The 15602-nt window shown below is 36.1% G+C and overlaps 1 protein-coding gene across 2 annotated transcripts in view; it reads left to right on the top strand.

The window, feature by feature from the left end:
- Positions 1 to 15602, top strand: part of XRN2 (5'-3' exoribonuclease 2) — a 78669-nt gene that overhangs the window by 36540 nt on the left and 26527 nt on the right. For both annotated transcript variants that reach the window (XM_086701560.1, XM_086701559.1), the window contains 5 exons: positions 576 to 648; positions 10166 to 10249; positions 11346 to 11443; positions 12051 to 12130; positions 13336 to 13392. In XM_086701560.1, coding sequence (XP_086557686.1) covers positions 576 to 648; positions 10166 to 10249; positions 11346 to 11443; positions 12051 to 12130; positions 13336 to 13392 — 392 coding nt within the window. The remainder of the gene's footprint in view (positions 1 to 575; positions 649 to 10165; positions 10250 to 11345; positions 11444 to 12050; positions 12131 to 13335; positions 13393 to 15602) is intronic.

Here is a 15602-nt window from a genome sequence, read left to right as displayed (position 1 = left end):
CGGGTTCCATGCTGACTGCAGAGAGCCCAATGTGGGGCTCGAACTCACAAACTGCGAGATCATGACCTGAGCTGCAGTCGGACACTTAAATGACTGAGCCACCCAGAGGCCCCTGGGAGAAATTCTTGTAACAGTTACTTTGTTCTCAGCCTACCTGTAAGTTATTATTTTTATTTATTTCCACCATGTGTAGTGGCTTCCAGAGTTCAGACTGGGCTACCTCAGATCATCTCTGCGCTTGTTTTATGTGCCAGATAGAAAGCAGGGGAGACCCTGGCATGAAGTAGGAATTATTAGAGTCTGTAAACTCTCCATTGACTGTCTTGGGTTCACAGTTGTCAGTTCTAAAATTTTTCTATAATAATGCCTTCCCGCCCCCCATTTTTTAAATAAAATTGTTAATTTTGTTTTACTACTGGGGTTAATGACTTGATATCTTAATAACGAGTTTTTGAAGGAATAAAACCTCATTTTCTCATCGGGCCTGATAACATGAATGAAAGAAATGTCAAATTCTTTATAACTCATGCATGTGTGACTTTTGTTTTGAATCTTTATTTTTCTCCCTGATACAGGATTCTAGTATAATTGACTTCTACCCTGAAGATTTTGCTATTGATTTGAATGGGAAGAAATATGCATGGCAAGGTAAAATTTAGACATTATTCCTTTTTGTTAAAATAATTTTCTCCTTTTGGTAAACTGTAAGAAAACATGATTTGTGGGATGAAAGAATTTCTGTGAAAGAGAAATATTTTGGGACACCTGGGTGGCTTAGTCAGTTAAGCGTCCAACTTTGGCTCAGGTCATGAACTCACTCATGGGTTCGAGTCCCGTATCAGGCTCTGCACTGACAGTTTGAAGCCTGCTTGGGATTCTCTCTGTCTTCCTCTCTGCCCCTCCCCTATTCACGCTTTCTCTGTCTCTCAAAATAATAAAGTTTTTTTAAAAAGATAAATATTTTAGGGCGCCTGGGTGGCTCAGTTGGTTGAGTGTCCGACTTCAGTTCAGGTCATGATCTCACGGTTCATGAGTTCAAGCCCCGTGTCAGCCTCTGTGCTGACAGCTCAGAGTCTGGAGCCTGCTTCGGGTTCTGTGTCTCTGTCTCTCTCTACCCATTCCATGCTCATGCTCTGTCTCTCTCTGCCTCTCAAAAATAAAGAAACATAATAAAAAATAATTTTAAAAAGTAAATATTTTAAGAACTACACGGGACGCCTGGGTGGCGCATTCGGTTAAGCGTACGACTTCAGCCAGGTCACGATCTCGCGGTCCGGGAGTTCGAGCCCCGCGTCAGGCTCTGGAATGATGGCTCAGAGCCTGGAGCCTGTTTCCGATTCTGTGTCTCCCTCTTTCTCTGCCCCTCCCCCGTTCGTGCTCTGTCTCTCTCTGTCCCAAAAATAAATAAACGTTGAAAAAAAAAAAATTAAAAAAAAAAAAAAAAAAAGAATTACATGTGAAAATTTCATTTTTTTCCATCCGACCTGGGATTATCAGTGATTAGTAGTAATTAGTAACATTCTGATAAACAGTAAATTAGACTGAAAGAGATTAATCATTCTGTCTTTTGTCTCTTTTGTGATTGATTAATGGGACTTGGGACTTGCTCCTAGTCTGTAGCTCATTGGCACCTTGTAAGATTGCTGACAAAAAAACATGGTTGTGTCCATGTGGAGATTCACTTATACCCCATGGAAATTTGAAGATGAAAAATGTATAAGAAATTTAGTTTTAAATACTTGACAGTAATCATTTCCTGTTTGTTTAGTTAGCTGTTATTTTCTCATTCCTTCTGTTTACAGTTTTTATAAGAATGTCAATTTTAAATTAGTACTACTAAATTTAAGGTGCTGTTTACCACTCAGCAAATGTGTGATGATGACTGAATGTAAAACACAATAAAGAATTCTGTCACACAGTAAGTCAACTATTATTTCATGCCAAAGCCCTTTTCAGCAATCATTTTAATCTTGTCTTCCCCCATATATTTTTCTAAGATAATCAGTTTGGTAAAGTTATGTGTTTACTTTTTCCTTGGTTATTTCCTCTGGTGCAGATGACCAATAACATGACTCAGAATTGTGAGACAAAGGGGTATTCATTTGAAAATCATTTTATGAGATTTTTAGGGTTGACTTTTGGTTTATGTAGTGAAAGACATTTCATTATTTCTTTAATGGAATGATAATGGGAAATGTAACCCATTGATTGAGGTTAGCAAGTATGCTCTGTGGTCATATTTTGTTATATGTAAATGGATTGGAGTCTTAGATTGTTTTTGAAGGTGCTTTGTGGAGAATGCTTTGATTACAGGGAGTGGAGGCATAGGAGAATAAAAGGGAGCGAAGTAAAAATATAAGTATATAAGTATACTTATGTAAATGTCAAGTAAGTAAGTATATAAGTGTGCAGATGTCTTGCTTTCTGTATATACCATTGTAGTATAAATCATCCGGAGGAAGAGTGAGGCAATGCACAATGGCTACAATTTCTTTACATCCCTGCTAACATTTGTTATTTTCTTTTCTTTATTCGGTAAATGGCTTTTACGTATTTAGGTATTTTTTATTGAAGTATAATTGACATATAATACCCTCTTTCAGGTGTACATCATGATGATTTGCTATTTTTATACATTATGAAATAATTCCCATGATTAAGTCTCATTACCGTCTGTCACCATACAAAGTTATTACAGTACTATTGAGTGTATTCCTATGCAGTATAACATACCCATGACTGACTTATAACTAGAAGCATATACCCCTCAATCCACTTCATCTAGTTTGCCTGCCCCCTCACCTGCTTTCCCCTCTGGTTACCAACAGTTTGTTTCCTATATCTATGAGTCTGTTGCTGTTTTGTTTTGTTTGCTCATTTGTTTGGGGTTTTTTTTTTTTTTTTTTTTTTTTTTTTTTTAGATTACACATATAAGTGAAATCATACAGTATTTGTCTTTCTCTGTTGGGACTTGTTTCATTTAGCATTATACCTTGTAGGTACATTGATGTTTTTGGAAATGGTAAGCTTTTATTCGTTTTTGTGACTAATATTTCATTGTATACATCTTCTTTACCCATTCGTCTAAGGACACTTGGGTTGCTTCCGTATCTTGGCTGTTGTAAATAATGCTGCAGTAAACAAAGGGGTGCATATATCTCTTCAGATTGGTGTTTTTGTTTTCTTTGGATCAATAGCCAGAAGTGGGAATTGCTGGACCATACATTCATTCTATTTTTAATTTTTGAGAAACCTTCATACTGTTTCCCATAGTGGCTGCACCAGTGTCCATTTCCACCGACAGTGTATGAGGGTTCCCTTTTCTCCACATTCTCACAAACACGTGTTATTTTCTTGTCTTTTTGATAATAGCCATTCTTAAAGATGTGAAGTGATATCTCATTGTGGTTTTGACTTGAATTTCCCTGATGATTAGTGATACTGAACACCTTTTTATGTGTCTGTTCGCCATCTGCATGCCTTTGGAAAAATATCTGTTCACATCTGCTCATTTTTTAATTGAGTTGGTTTTTTTGGTATTAAGTTGTACAAGTTCTTTATATATCTTAGATATCAACCCCTTACTGGATGTATGATTTGCAAATACCTTCTCCCATTCAGTAGGTTGTCTTTTCATTTTGTAGGTGGTATCCTTCGCTGAAACACAAGCTTTTTAGTTTGATGTGGTCCCCTTTGTTTAGTTTGGCTTTTGTTGCCCTTGCCTGAGGGCACTCGCCAAAAAAAAAAAAAAAAAAAAAAAAATATTACTAAGACTGAAGTCAAGGAGCTTACGGTTTCTTCTAGGATTTTTTTTTTTTTTTTAATTTTAACTTACATCCAAGTTAGTTAGCATATAGTACAATAATGATCTCAGGAGTAGAATCCAGTGATTCATCCCCTACATATAGCATCCAGTGTTTATTCCAACAAGCATCCTCCTTAAGGCCCCTTGCCCATTTAGCCCATCCCCCCTCCCACAACCCTTCCAGCAACCCTCAGTTTGTTCTCTGTGTTTAAGAGTCTCTTATGTTTTGTCTCCCTCCCTGTTTTTATATTATTTTTGCTTCCCTTCCCTTATGTTCATCTGTGTTGTATCTTAAAGTCCTCATATGAGTGAAGTCATATGATATTTGTCTTTCTCTAATTTTGCTTAGCATAATACCCTGTAGTTCCATCCACGTAGTTGCAAATGGCAAGATTTAATTCTTTTTGATTGCCGAGTGATACTCCGTTGTATATATATATCACGTCTTCTTTATCCATTCATCTATTGATGGATATTTGGGCTCTTTCCATACTTTGGCTATTGTTGATAGTGCTGCTGTAAACATTGGGGTGCATGTGACCCTTCAAAACAGCATACCTGTATCCCTTGGGTAAGTACCCACTAGTGCAATTGCTGGGTCGTAGGGTAGTTCTATTTTTAATTTTTTGAGGAACCTCCACACTGTTTTCTAGAGTGGCTGCACCAGCTTGCATTCCCACCAGCAGTGCAAAAGAGATCCTCTTTCTCTGCATCCTTGTCAACATCTGTTGTTGCCTGAGTTGTTAATGTTAGCCATTCTGACAGGTGTAAGGTGGTATCTCCTTGTGGTTTTAGTTTGTTTCCCTGATGATGAGTGATGTTGAACATTTTTTCATGTGTCGGTTGGCATTTTTTCATCTGATGTCTTCTTTGGAGAAGCGTCTGTTCATGTCTTTTGCCCATTTCTTCACTGGATTATTTGTTTTTTGGGTGTTGAGTTTGATAAGTTCTTTATAGATTTTGATACTAACCCTTTATCTGATATGTCGTTTGCAAATATCTTCTCCTATTGCGTCGGTTGTGTTTTAGTTTTACTGATTGTTTCCTTCACTGTGCAGAAGCTTTTTATTTTGATGAGGTCCTAGTAGTTCATTTTTGCTTTTGTTTCCCTTCCCTCTGAAGACGTGCTGAGTAAGAAGTTGCTGCAGCTGAGGTCAAAGAGTTTTTTTGCCTGCTTTCTCCACTAGGATTTTGATGGCTTCCTGTCTTGACATTTAGGTCTTTCATCCATTTTGAGTGTACTTTTGTGTATGGTATAAGAAAGTGTTCCAGGTTCATCCTTCTATATGTCACTGTCCAGTTTTCCCAACACCATCTGCTGAAGAGACTATCTTTATTCCATTGGATAGTCTTTCCTGCTTTGTCAAAGATTAGTTGGCTGTATGTTTGTGGGTCCATTTCAGGGTTCCCTATTGTGTTCCATTGATCTTGTGTCTGTTTTTGTGCCAATACCATACTATCATGATGATTACAGCTTTGTAATACAGCTTGAAGTGCAGAATTGTGATGGACTTTGTTTTTCAGTATTTCTTTGGCTATTTGGGGTCTTTTCTGGTTCCATACAAATTTTAGGATTATTTCTTCTAGCTCTGTGAAGAATGCTGGTGTTACTTTGATAGGGATTGCATTGAACATGTAGATTGCTTTGGGTAGTATCGACATTTTAACAATATTTGTACCTCCAATTGATGAGCATGGAATATTTTTCCTTTATTGTGTGTCTTCTTCAATTTCTTTCATAAGCTTTCTATAGTTTTCAGTGTATAGATTTTTCACCTCTTTGGTTAGGTTTATTTTTATGGTTTTTGGTGCAATTGTAAATGGGATTGATTCCTTCGTTTCTCTTTCTGCCGCTTAATTATTGGTGTATAGAAATGCAACCGATTTCTCTGCATTGATTTTATATCTTGCAGTATTGGTGAGTTCATAAATCAGTTCTAGCAGTTTTTTGGTGGAATCTTTTGGATCTTCCACATAGAGTATCATGTCGTCTGTGAAGAGTGAACTTTTGACTCCCTCCTTGCCGATTTGGATGCCTTTTATTTCTTTGTGTTGTCTGATTGCTGAGGCTAAGACTTCCAATACTATGTTGAATAACAGTGGTGAGAGTGGACATCCCTGTCATGTTCCTGAACTTAGGGTGAAAGCTCTCAGTTTTTCTTCATTAAGGATGATAATAACGGTGGGTCTTTTGTATATGGCTTTTATGATTATGAGGTATGATCCTTCTATGCCTACTTTCTTGAGGGTTTTTATCAAGAAAGGATGCTGTATTTTGTCAGATGCTTTCTCTGCATCTATTGAGAAGATCACGTGGTTCTTGTTCTTTCTTTTATTGATGTATGATGTGTCACATTGATTGAATCAGCCCTATATCCCAGGTATAAATCCCACTTGGTTGTGAAGGATAATTCTTTTAATGTATTGTTGGATCCAGTTGGCTAGTATCTTGTTGAGAATTTTTGCATCCATGTTCGTTAGGGAAATTGCTCTGTAGTTCTCCTTTTTATGGGGTCTTTGTCTGGTTTTAGAACCGTCTTTTAGGAGTGTTATGCTTTAAGGTCTTACCTTCAAGTCTGCAATTCATTTGAGTTTATTTGTGTGTATGGTGCAAGAAAATGGTCACTCTTTTGCATGTAGCTTTACAGTTTTCCCCACACCATCTGTTGAAGAGACTCTTCTTTTCCATTGTATATTCTTGCCTCCTGTGTCATAAATTAATTGACCGTATACGTGTGGGGGTTTTCTGGGCTCTCTGTTTTATTCTGTTGGTCTATATGTCTGTTTTCATGTCAGTACCATACTGTTTTGATTACGGTAGCTTTGTAGTATAGTTTGAAATCAGGGCGTGTGATACCACTGGCTTTGTTCTTTCTCAGGATTGCTTTGGCTATTTGGGTTTTTTGTGGTTCCATGCAAATTGTAGGATTCCTTGTTAACTAGTTTGTGAAAAATGCCAGTGATATTTTGATAAGGGATTGCATTAAATCTGTAGATTGGTTAGGATAGTATGGGCATTTTAACAGTATTCTTCCAATCCATAAGCATGGATTATCTTTTCCATTTATTTGTGTCTATTTCTGTTTTTTTGGTAATAGCCATCCTAATGGTTATGAAGTGGGATCTTACTATATTTTTTATTTGCATTTCCCTAATGATTAGTCATATTGAGCATCATTTCTTGTGCTTAGCTACATCTTTGGAGAAATGTCTATTGAAGTTTTTTGCTCATGTTTGAATTGTGCTTTTGTTGTATTGTAGGAGTACTTTTATATTTTGGACACTAGTCTCATATAAGATTTTGCATTTATTTTCTTCCATTTTGTGACTGTCTTTTTACTTTGTTAGATAGTGTCCTTTGATGCACAAAAGCTTTAAATTTTGATGAAGTCCAATTTTTGTTGAACTGTTTTGTCATTGCCTGTGCTTTTGTTGTCATATCCAAGAAATCATTGCTGTATCCAGTATCATGAAGCTTCCTCCTTGTTTTCTTTTGAGAGTTTTATAGTGTTAGGTCTTAACATTTAGGTTTGATCCATTTTGAGGCAATTTTTGTATACGGTGTAAAGTTAGGGTCCAATTTCATTCTTCTGCTGTAGATATCCATTTCCCAGCACCATTTATTGAAAAGACTGCTCTTTTCCCATCAAATGGTCCTGGCACCCTTATTGATGATCATTTGACCATGTATCCGAGTGCCTGTTGATAGGCTCTCTGTTTCGCTGCCTGTTATTCCTAATCTTATGCCAGTACCAAACTGTTTTAATTCCTGTAGCTTTAGAAAGTTTTGGAATCAAGTGGTGGGAGTCCTTCAACTTTATTTATTTTTTTCAAGGTTGTTTTGGGTATTTGGGGTCCCTTGAGATTCTAAATGAATTTTAGGGTGGGTTGAAATTCAGGCCTTTAATATTTTTATATTTTGTGTAAGTATTTTCATTTATTAGACTGTAGCAAGAACACAACATATTTTAAGGTAAAATTTAGTAGGGGTGCCTGGGTGGCTCAGTCGGTTGAGCGTCCTGCTTTGGCTCAGGTCATGATCTCACCGTTCACGAGTTTGAGCCCCACATCGGGCTCTATGCTGACAGCTCAGAGCCTGGAGTCTGCTTCGGATTCTGTGTTCCCCTCTTCTGTCTCCACCCCACCCCTGCTTGTGCTGTATCTCTCTCTGTCTTTCAAAAATGAATAAACATAAAAAAAATGTTTTTAAGGTAAAATTTAGTACTATTACAGTTTTTCTCATATGTCTTTAAAATTTATCGAAAGTAATGGTAACATTTAAGTTCTTGCCTAACTTGAGTGCATCTTAAAATGATAGAAGATAAAATATATCTGGGTACATTTTCAACATTTATTGAACGTGCATTGTTGTTCTTTTATAGTATTCATGTAATATTCCAGCACCTGTGTGGCTCAGTCAGTTAAGTATCTGACTCTTGATTTTGGCTCAGGTCATGATCTCATGGTTCTTGAAATCAAGCCCTGCTTCAGGCTCCGTACTGACAGTGCGGAGCCTGCTTGTGATTCTGTCTCTGCCCCTTCCCTGCTGAGCTCTCTCTCAAAATAAATACACATGCTTTAAAAAAAAAAAAAAAAAAAACACATTTGTTGAACATGCGTACTTTCAATGTTGTGTTTTTATATTTAGTTAATTTATATAAGAGAAATATAGCATAGTCATTTCGAATGTTGTGTATTTTATATATGAACAGAGAATTTAAGTATTTTGATCAAAGTCACAGAGCAATAGAACTAAGATCTGAACACAGAGAGTATGAGCACTATGTTTACCTAAGTTTTACTGCTACTTAGGTTACCTGTAAATAAGCACTCTGGAAAATTTTAGGTTGTAATGTCATTTTTACTATCAGCTCACTCAGGCACTAACTTTATCACATCTGGGTATAATGCATTTCTTCCCACCCTCGCCATTAGGGCTGATTTTTTGCTTAATAACCTTATTGTTGTCATTAGCTGCTGACCAGTTGGAGTTGGCTTTTGGAGTTGATGGAATGTCTGCTTGATAATTTGGGTTTTAAGTGTATGACTAAACAAAACTTGAAAAGCTCCCTACATTTTTTTTCTGTGTAGATGTTTACCAGTAAATGAAATAGCCTAACTCAGATGATAGATGTTAATATTGAAATCACTTTTCACACTAGAAGTTAGTTTCTTTTTAACTTTAAAAAAATACATGTTTCCCTACTAGGTAATGAAATTGAACTTGTTTCTAAACTTTGAAAATATGGTAGCTAAGTAATTAATGACAACTTGGGGAGCCTTTCATTTCTCATTCTATTTTTTTTTTTTTTTAACGTTTATTTATTTTTGGGACAGAGAGAGACAGAGCATGAACGGGGGAGGGGCAGAGAGAGAGGGAGACACAGAATCGGAAACAGGCTCCAGGCTCTGAGCCATCAGCCCAGAGCCTGACGCGGGGCTCAAACTCACGGACCGCGAGATCATGACCTGGCTGAAGTCGGACGCTTAACTTAACTTAACTTAACTTAACGCGCCACCCAGGCGCCCCTCATTTCTCATTCTAAACGGAACAATCACAAGTAGAGCAGTTTTGACTGTCAGTAGTTTCAAAATTATTTAGCTCTATTTAGCATTACTCTTTGCCATTTGTTTTAAATTTTTTAGCCAAAAGACTATTTATATTGTATACAGTACAACATACACATTTGGTTGAATAACTTCATATATTTTTCTAGTAATAGACATTGTACTACTGGTGTGCTTCTTTGAAAATTATGAATTTAGATTGAAATAAAACAATTACCTTAATTCTGGCACATTCCAGAGAACAGTTTTCAGCCTGAATACTCCCCACAGTTATTTAAGCAAGTCTCTAAAAACTTCTTGCATATAAATTAGTTATTAGGTTTTAAAATGTAAACAAAATACTGTGAAGTTTTAGAGCTGGAAGACATTCCATGTATTTATTCTAGTTGAGTATTTTAGTTGAAAACCAAGTCAGAAAGATGAAAGGACAAACTCAAGCCCTTGGCAGATTAACTGGCTTGCCCAAGGGCATCCTCGTAAGTAAGGCGAGAACAAAGACTCGTGTCCAGGTGGCTACTTGTTCAATTAATTTAAAAATTTTATCATCATAGACTTAAGATTCTGCAAACATGGCTCTTACGAGCCATTTTAAGGATGGAAAATATATAGAACTTTGTCTTCTCTCACCACATGGGAAGTATTTGCATCTGAGATTTGACCAAATAGAGTTCAGTTTCGAAGTGTTTTTACATCAGCAAGGATATTCTACTAGAAATGTTTATTTGGACCAATGATAAATGGAATTTGGATGATCCTAATAGCTGGGTGGTTGGTGTGCATTTTTTCCCCCAGGTGTTGCTCTGTTGCCTTTTGTGGATGAGCGAAGGCTGCGAGCTGCTCTAGAAGAGGTGTACCCAGACCTCACTCCAGAAGAGAGTAAGAATTGTACTTTCACTTGATCTCAACATTGAGTCTATATCATACAGACTTTACATTTCCCTATGAAATTAGACTCTTCTTCCACTTGTCAAATTTCACATAAAGGCCTAAACCTTTGATGTTTTCTTTATAAGAAAAGTCAGCTTCTTAGAATTTATTATCCATAAATTGAATAGTAATTATAATTTTTTTAACTCACAAGTGTTTGTTAGATTTATTAAAAAGCAGCACTTCAAGAATATCCTTTGACTTTTTGGTTCTTGTATGATACGTACACACAAAAGTATTTTTCCATACTGGGTTGTATTAGTTTCCTCCATCCTCCTTCCCTTCATCTCCCCTCAATAACAGTTTGCTTGAAAAGTTAGATTCAAACACAGGTATTTTCTCTCAGATTGCTAACCTAAAATGTTATTTTATTACAAACAGTGGCATTTTGTCATTAATACTGGTAGTTAAAAGTATTGGGAAATTGGGAAGCTAGATTCTATTGGGAAATTTATTTAACACCAGTATGATAAACCTATAGAAATAATTTCTGTGTCAGCCATCCTTAGAATAGTCTTTGTTATCAGATGGTATAATTTGTTTGGGTTTCCTCATGAAATGGTTTTATATTTCTTAAAGAAAGCAAATGAGTTCTGTACAGATAACTTTGTCCCTTATCTTACAATACTATATTCAGATATCTTTTAGTGATATTTTTTTCCGATAGTCATTGATCTTTGAAACCTTATTGTCAAAAATTATTTTTCTTTTATAGAGGCTTCACACATTTTGGCCTATAACTTTTACATTATTTTTTGTAAACTTTATACTTAAGTTTTAAAAATTTAGGTGATTTCTTGGGGTACCTGAAAGGCCCAGTCGGTTAAGCATCTGACTCTTGATCTCAGCTCAGGTCTTGATCCCACGGTTTGTGAGATCGAGCTCTTTGTCAGCCTTTGCACTGACAGCAGCCTGCTTGGGATTCTCTCTCAAAATAAATAAACTTTAAAAAATAAAATAAAATTTAGATGTTTCATTTTCTCATAAAAGTTGTGCTTGCAGATGTAATTGTTTGATCTTTATTCTTTCCTTACTTTCCTCCCAGCTAAAAGAAACAGTCTTGGAGGCGATGTCTTATTTGTGGGGAAACATCACCCACTTCACGACTTCATTTTGGAGCTCTATCAGACAGGTTCCACAGAGGTATGGTCTCTTTTTCCATCATGAGGTGTTTTTAGACAGTGTTAATTATTTGATTAATCAGAAATGCATTTTTAAAATTTTGATAAAACAGAAACAAGTGTACCATTTTAACTTTTTAAAAACCCTTAAAAAGTGTGTGATTTTTTGGCATTAAGTCTGTGTATAGTGTTGTGCAGCCATCACCACTGTCCAGTTCCAGAACTGGGTATCCATTAAACAATATTAAATGATACATCTCCATTCTCCTCTCCTCTTACTTTTGGTAACTTCTATTCTACTTTCTGTCTAAGAATTCACCTGTTCTTGGTAACTCACATAAATGGAATCATGCAGTATTTGTCCTCTTGTGTCTGACTTACTTTACTTAGCTTAATGTTTTCAGGGTTCATCCATGTTGTAGCAGGTGTCAGAATTTCATTCCTTTAATGGCCATTGTGTGTATATACCACATTTTGTTTATCCATTCATCTGTTGATGGGAACTTGGGTTGTTTCCTCCTCCTGGCTTTTAAGAATAGTGCTTCTATGGGCATTGGTGTACAAGTAGATGTGTGAGTCCCTGCTTTCCATTCTTCTGGATATATGATCAAGAATGCATTTTTCCACAGCCAGTGGATGTACCTCCTGAACTGTGTCATGGGATGCAAGGAAAATTTTCTTTGGATGAAGAAGCCGTTCTTCCAGATCAGTAAGCATTCATTTGTGTAAATTGGTACAACTGGGAAGAAGTTTAGTTAGCATTTTGTCTTTGTTGCCTACATGTTTTATTTTCTAGTAATAGTGAGAAAACAAAACAACAGAAAACCTGCTGCACTATGAAAAAGACTTGGGGTGAGAGCCCAGCTCTTCAACCCAGTGGCTGTGTCACTGTTTATAGGGAGCCCTGGGGGTTCCTAAAGCCCTTTCAGGAGATCCATGAGGTCAAAATTATTTTCATGATAATACTAAGATGCTGTGATATATTTGCTTTTCTCACTCTCTTTCTCTCTTGAGTGTACAATGGAGTTTTCCAGAAACTGAATGTAGTGTGATAGATATCTTAGGAGATTAAATCAGAAGCAGATAAGAGAATCCAGCTATTAAGATAGATATTAAACCAGATATTAAAGAAATTTTCAGAAATGTAAGACAATGAGACTTCTCGTTATTTTTTTTTTCATTTTGTAAAATATAGTTTTTCATTAAAAATGTTATTTATGTTATAGGTTTATTGTTATCTTTAAATTAGTATTTTAGAAATTTTGTAGTTTTAATTTTTAAAAGGTATATATTGATAGACATAACCAATGTAAGCAAAAGCTTTTTGAGGTCCTTGATTTTTAGAAATGTTTTAAAGGGGTTCTGAGATCAGAGTTTGGGAATTCTTGGTCACAGAGTATGTGTATCTTCTTTTCTACATAATATTGGATGGTTTTCCAAAGTGATTACACTATTTTATAATCTCAGTGGCAGTTTGTGAGAGGTGTTGCTCTGCATTCCTGCAAACCTTTGGAATTGTCATCACCTTAATTTTTGTCAATTTAGTGGATGCCTGTTGGCTTACAGTTGCCTTTCTCTGATTACTAATGAAATCAAATGCCATATGGTATATTTATTAACCAGTTGGTTTTCTTCATTTAAAAAGTGCCTGTTCTATTCTTCTGTTTGGTTATTTGTTCCCCTGACGCCCCTTTTTTGATTTGTTTGTATCCTTTACAAATTCTGATAGGAGCCTTTTGCAGAAAATAGTTCTCTGTTAAGGAGATTACAAACAAGGAAGACAGGGTCCTTTTGAAAGCTATAATTGGTTATGTTGTTTTTGTTGGTACATTTTAATGAGTTCTCTTTCCTAAAGTAATATCTAACTTCCACGTATCCAGAAGGCTACAACTTAACTGTCTTCCTTGTCTTTAGAATAGTATGTTCTCCTGTCCCCATGTTACGAGATCTGGCACAGAACACTGCAATCAGGTAAGTCTTCCAAAATTCACATCATTTGACCAAAACACAGCTCTGTAACTTGCAAATAAGTCTAAAAAGACCTCTGAATCACAAGGAAATGGCAGCTATTAATCTACCAATGCTTTGAGATTCGAGAGTCCCTGTGTTGCAAACCTTGGAACAGAGCCTCTTGACTTTAAATTATGTATATTGTTAAAGTTACTGATTGAACAAGCTTGCTTCTCGGCTTTCTGGTTTCCCTTGACAACCTCTAATTCTTCCCGGATTAGTAAGTGGGAGGTAGAAAGTAGGAGTTTCTAGGAGTAGTTGTATGTAGGAGCAAACAGACCTCTACACCCCAGAGGCCCACACAGCTTCACTGTGTTACAACAGATTATTTTAATTATATTTACAGTTGTGGCTCTGCAGAGTTTAAAAACAAAACTATTACATCCTTTACTTTGGTTGAGATAGAATGATTTTATGGAAATTTTTACCAACAATTAATATACAAACTTAAAGGGCTAATTTCTGCTACCTGGAAAACTTACTTATATTTCATTTCTTGCATGATGACAGCATTTTCTGTGTGTAAAATATAATATGATTGTTTAGAATTAAAAACCAACAAATTACTATTTGCTTAATTAGTGTATGTAATTACTAATCTTGACAACAGGGTTTTTGTTACTATCATTTTCTGCAGTCTTCAGGCAGGACTAAGGCAAACACATCTTAGTGATTCGAGGATTTTGTAAAAGGCTGTGTGGGAAGACTATTTCCCACTCATACTATTTCTCTGATTCTTGGGAAACATTTTAGATTTATCATTATAAAGTGAAAGCATGTTCATTTTCCTATCCTTAATGGATTTAGGTAGCACCTGCAATTTTAGGAGGTATGTATGTATGTATTTATTGTGGTGATAGACTGAATGTGATGTTTTCTTTTTCTTTTTTCTTTTTTATAATATAATTTGTTATCAAATCGGTTTCCATACAACGCCCAGTGCTCATCCCAACAAGTGAGAAGGAGTTTTATTTAAAAAAAAAAACTGTCATGAATTTGGAAAATCTTTCTAGATTAGTTGCTTTTATTTATCTTTACGCACATGTTTTGTTTATCTTTACACATAATTTGTTCTAGCTCTTTGTCTTTGAGCTCTTCTGTTATGGGTGGAGTTAGAATTGTGAGCCAAGCTCTTGAGCCCTTCACACGAATAGTCTGGTTTGGGCAGATCCATTGAGGATGCTCTGTGTTCACCCTTGGGGTCTCTGCCTTGCAGTGGTGCTTCAGGTCATTTAATCCCACTGGATCCGTCTTCGGATTGTCACATGTTTGCTTGTGCTCCTCCGTTTTTCTGCATGTTTTCAAGAGCCTTTCTGCCCAGCCCTCTAAAAGTAGTTAACTTTACTTACTTGTCCAAGGGAAGAATTACAAAATTGACAAATCCTTTAGCTTCTGTTTGTATGGTGTTGTTAGTGTTGGTTGGTTATGAGCCTGAGGGGCCTTTGGTATTATTTGGTATCCATTATGTTCACAAGATTATCTGATGTATAAGATAAATTCCTACGTGTGTATTCAGGTACATGTTGAAAAAAGCTTCATAATAAAATTGATTTGAGTTAATTTCCTAGAGATTTGTGAAAGACCACATTAATTTTTACCTTATGAGGTAATTTTCATTGTTTCCCCTGAGGGGTAATGAGGTTGATCCAGTTTACTGCATATTTTTGTGTGTGTGTTTGTTTGGGGGCTTGTTGTTCATCCCAGTGTTGTGTTTGCTCTATAAGGGAAAATCTATGAATGCAGCCTCCAGTGCCAGTTGCAGTTATTTCTCTGTTTTGACTCCTGGCATCTTTTCCCTTCTCTGTTTGGGTGCATCTGGTATTCCATTCCACATCAGAGAAACCATTGAGTGTAGGTGGGTTCTTCCCATCGCATTGGTCTTACTTGTAGGAAAGTGTATGAGTAGGAAAGTGTAGTAGGAAAGTGTATGAGAGAGGTTGTTGAAGTGTTTAAATTCCTAGAAGGACCCTTCGAAAATAGAGGCGGCTGTGACCTAGGAAATCTTTTATTCTTTTCTAATTCTGATCCCATAAATCAGTCAGTATATTAGTAGCTTAACTTTGAATAGAACTGAGCTATCCCCTTTAATTTTCTTCATCCTGCATTTCACCATTGTAATTTGCTTAGCTGTAATATCTTTAGAATATTGTTTGTTAACTTTAAATATATAA

Source organism: Puma concolor, chromosome A3, assembly GCF_028749965.1.
Source record: "Puma concolor isolate L17-30 chromosome A3, mPumCon1.1.hap2, whole genome shotgun sequence".
In the NCBI taxonomy this organism is placed as follows: domain Eukaryota; kingdom Metazoa; phylum Chordata; class Mammalia; order Carnivora; family Felidae; genus Puma; species Puma concolor.
This window is presented reverse-complemented; position numbering and strand designations above follow the sequence as displayed.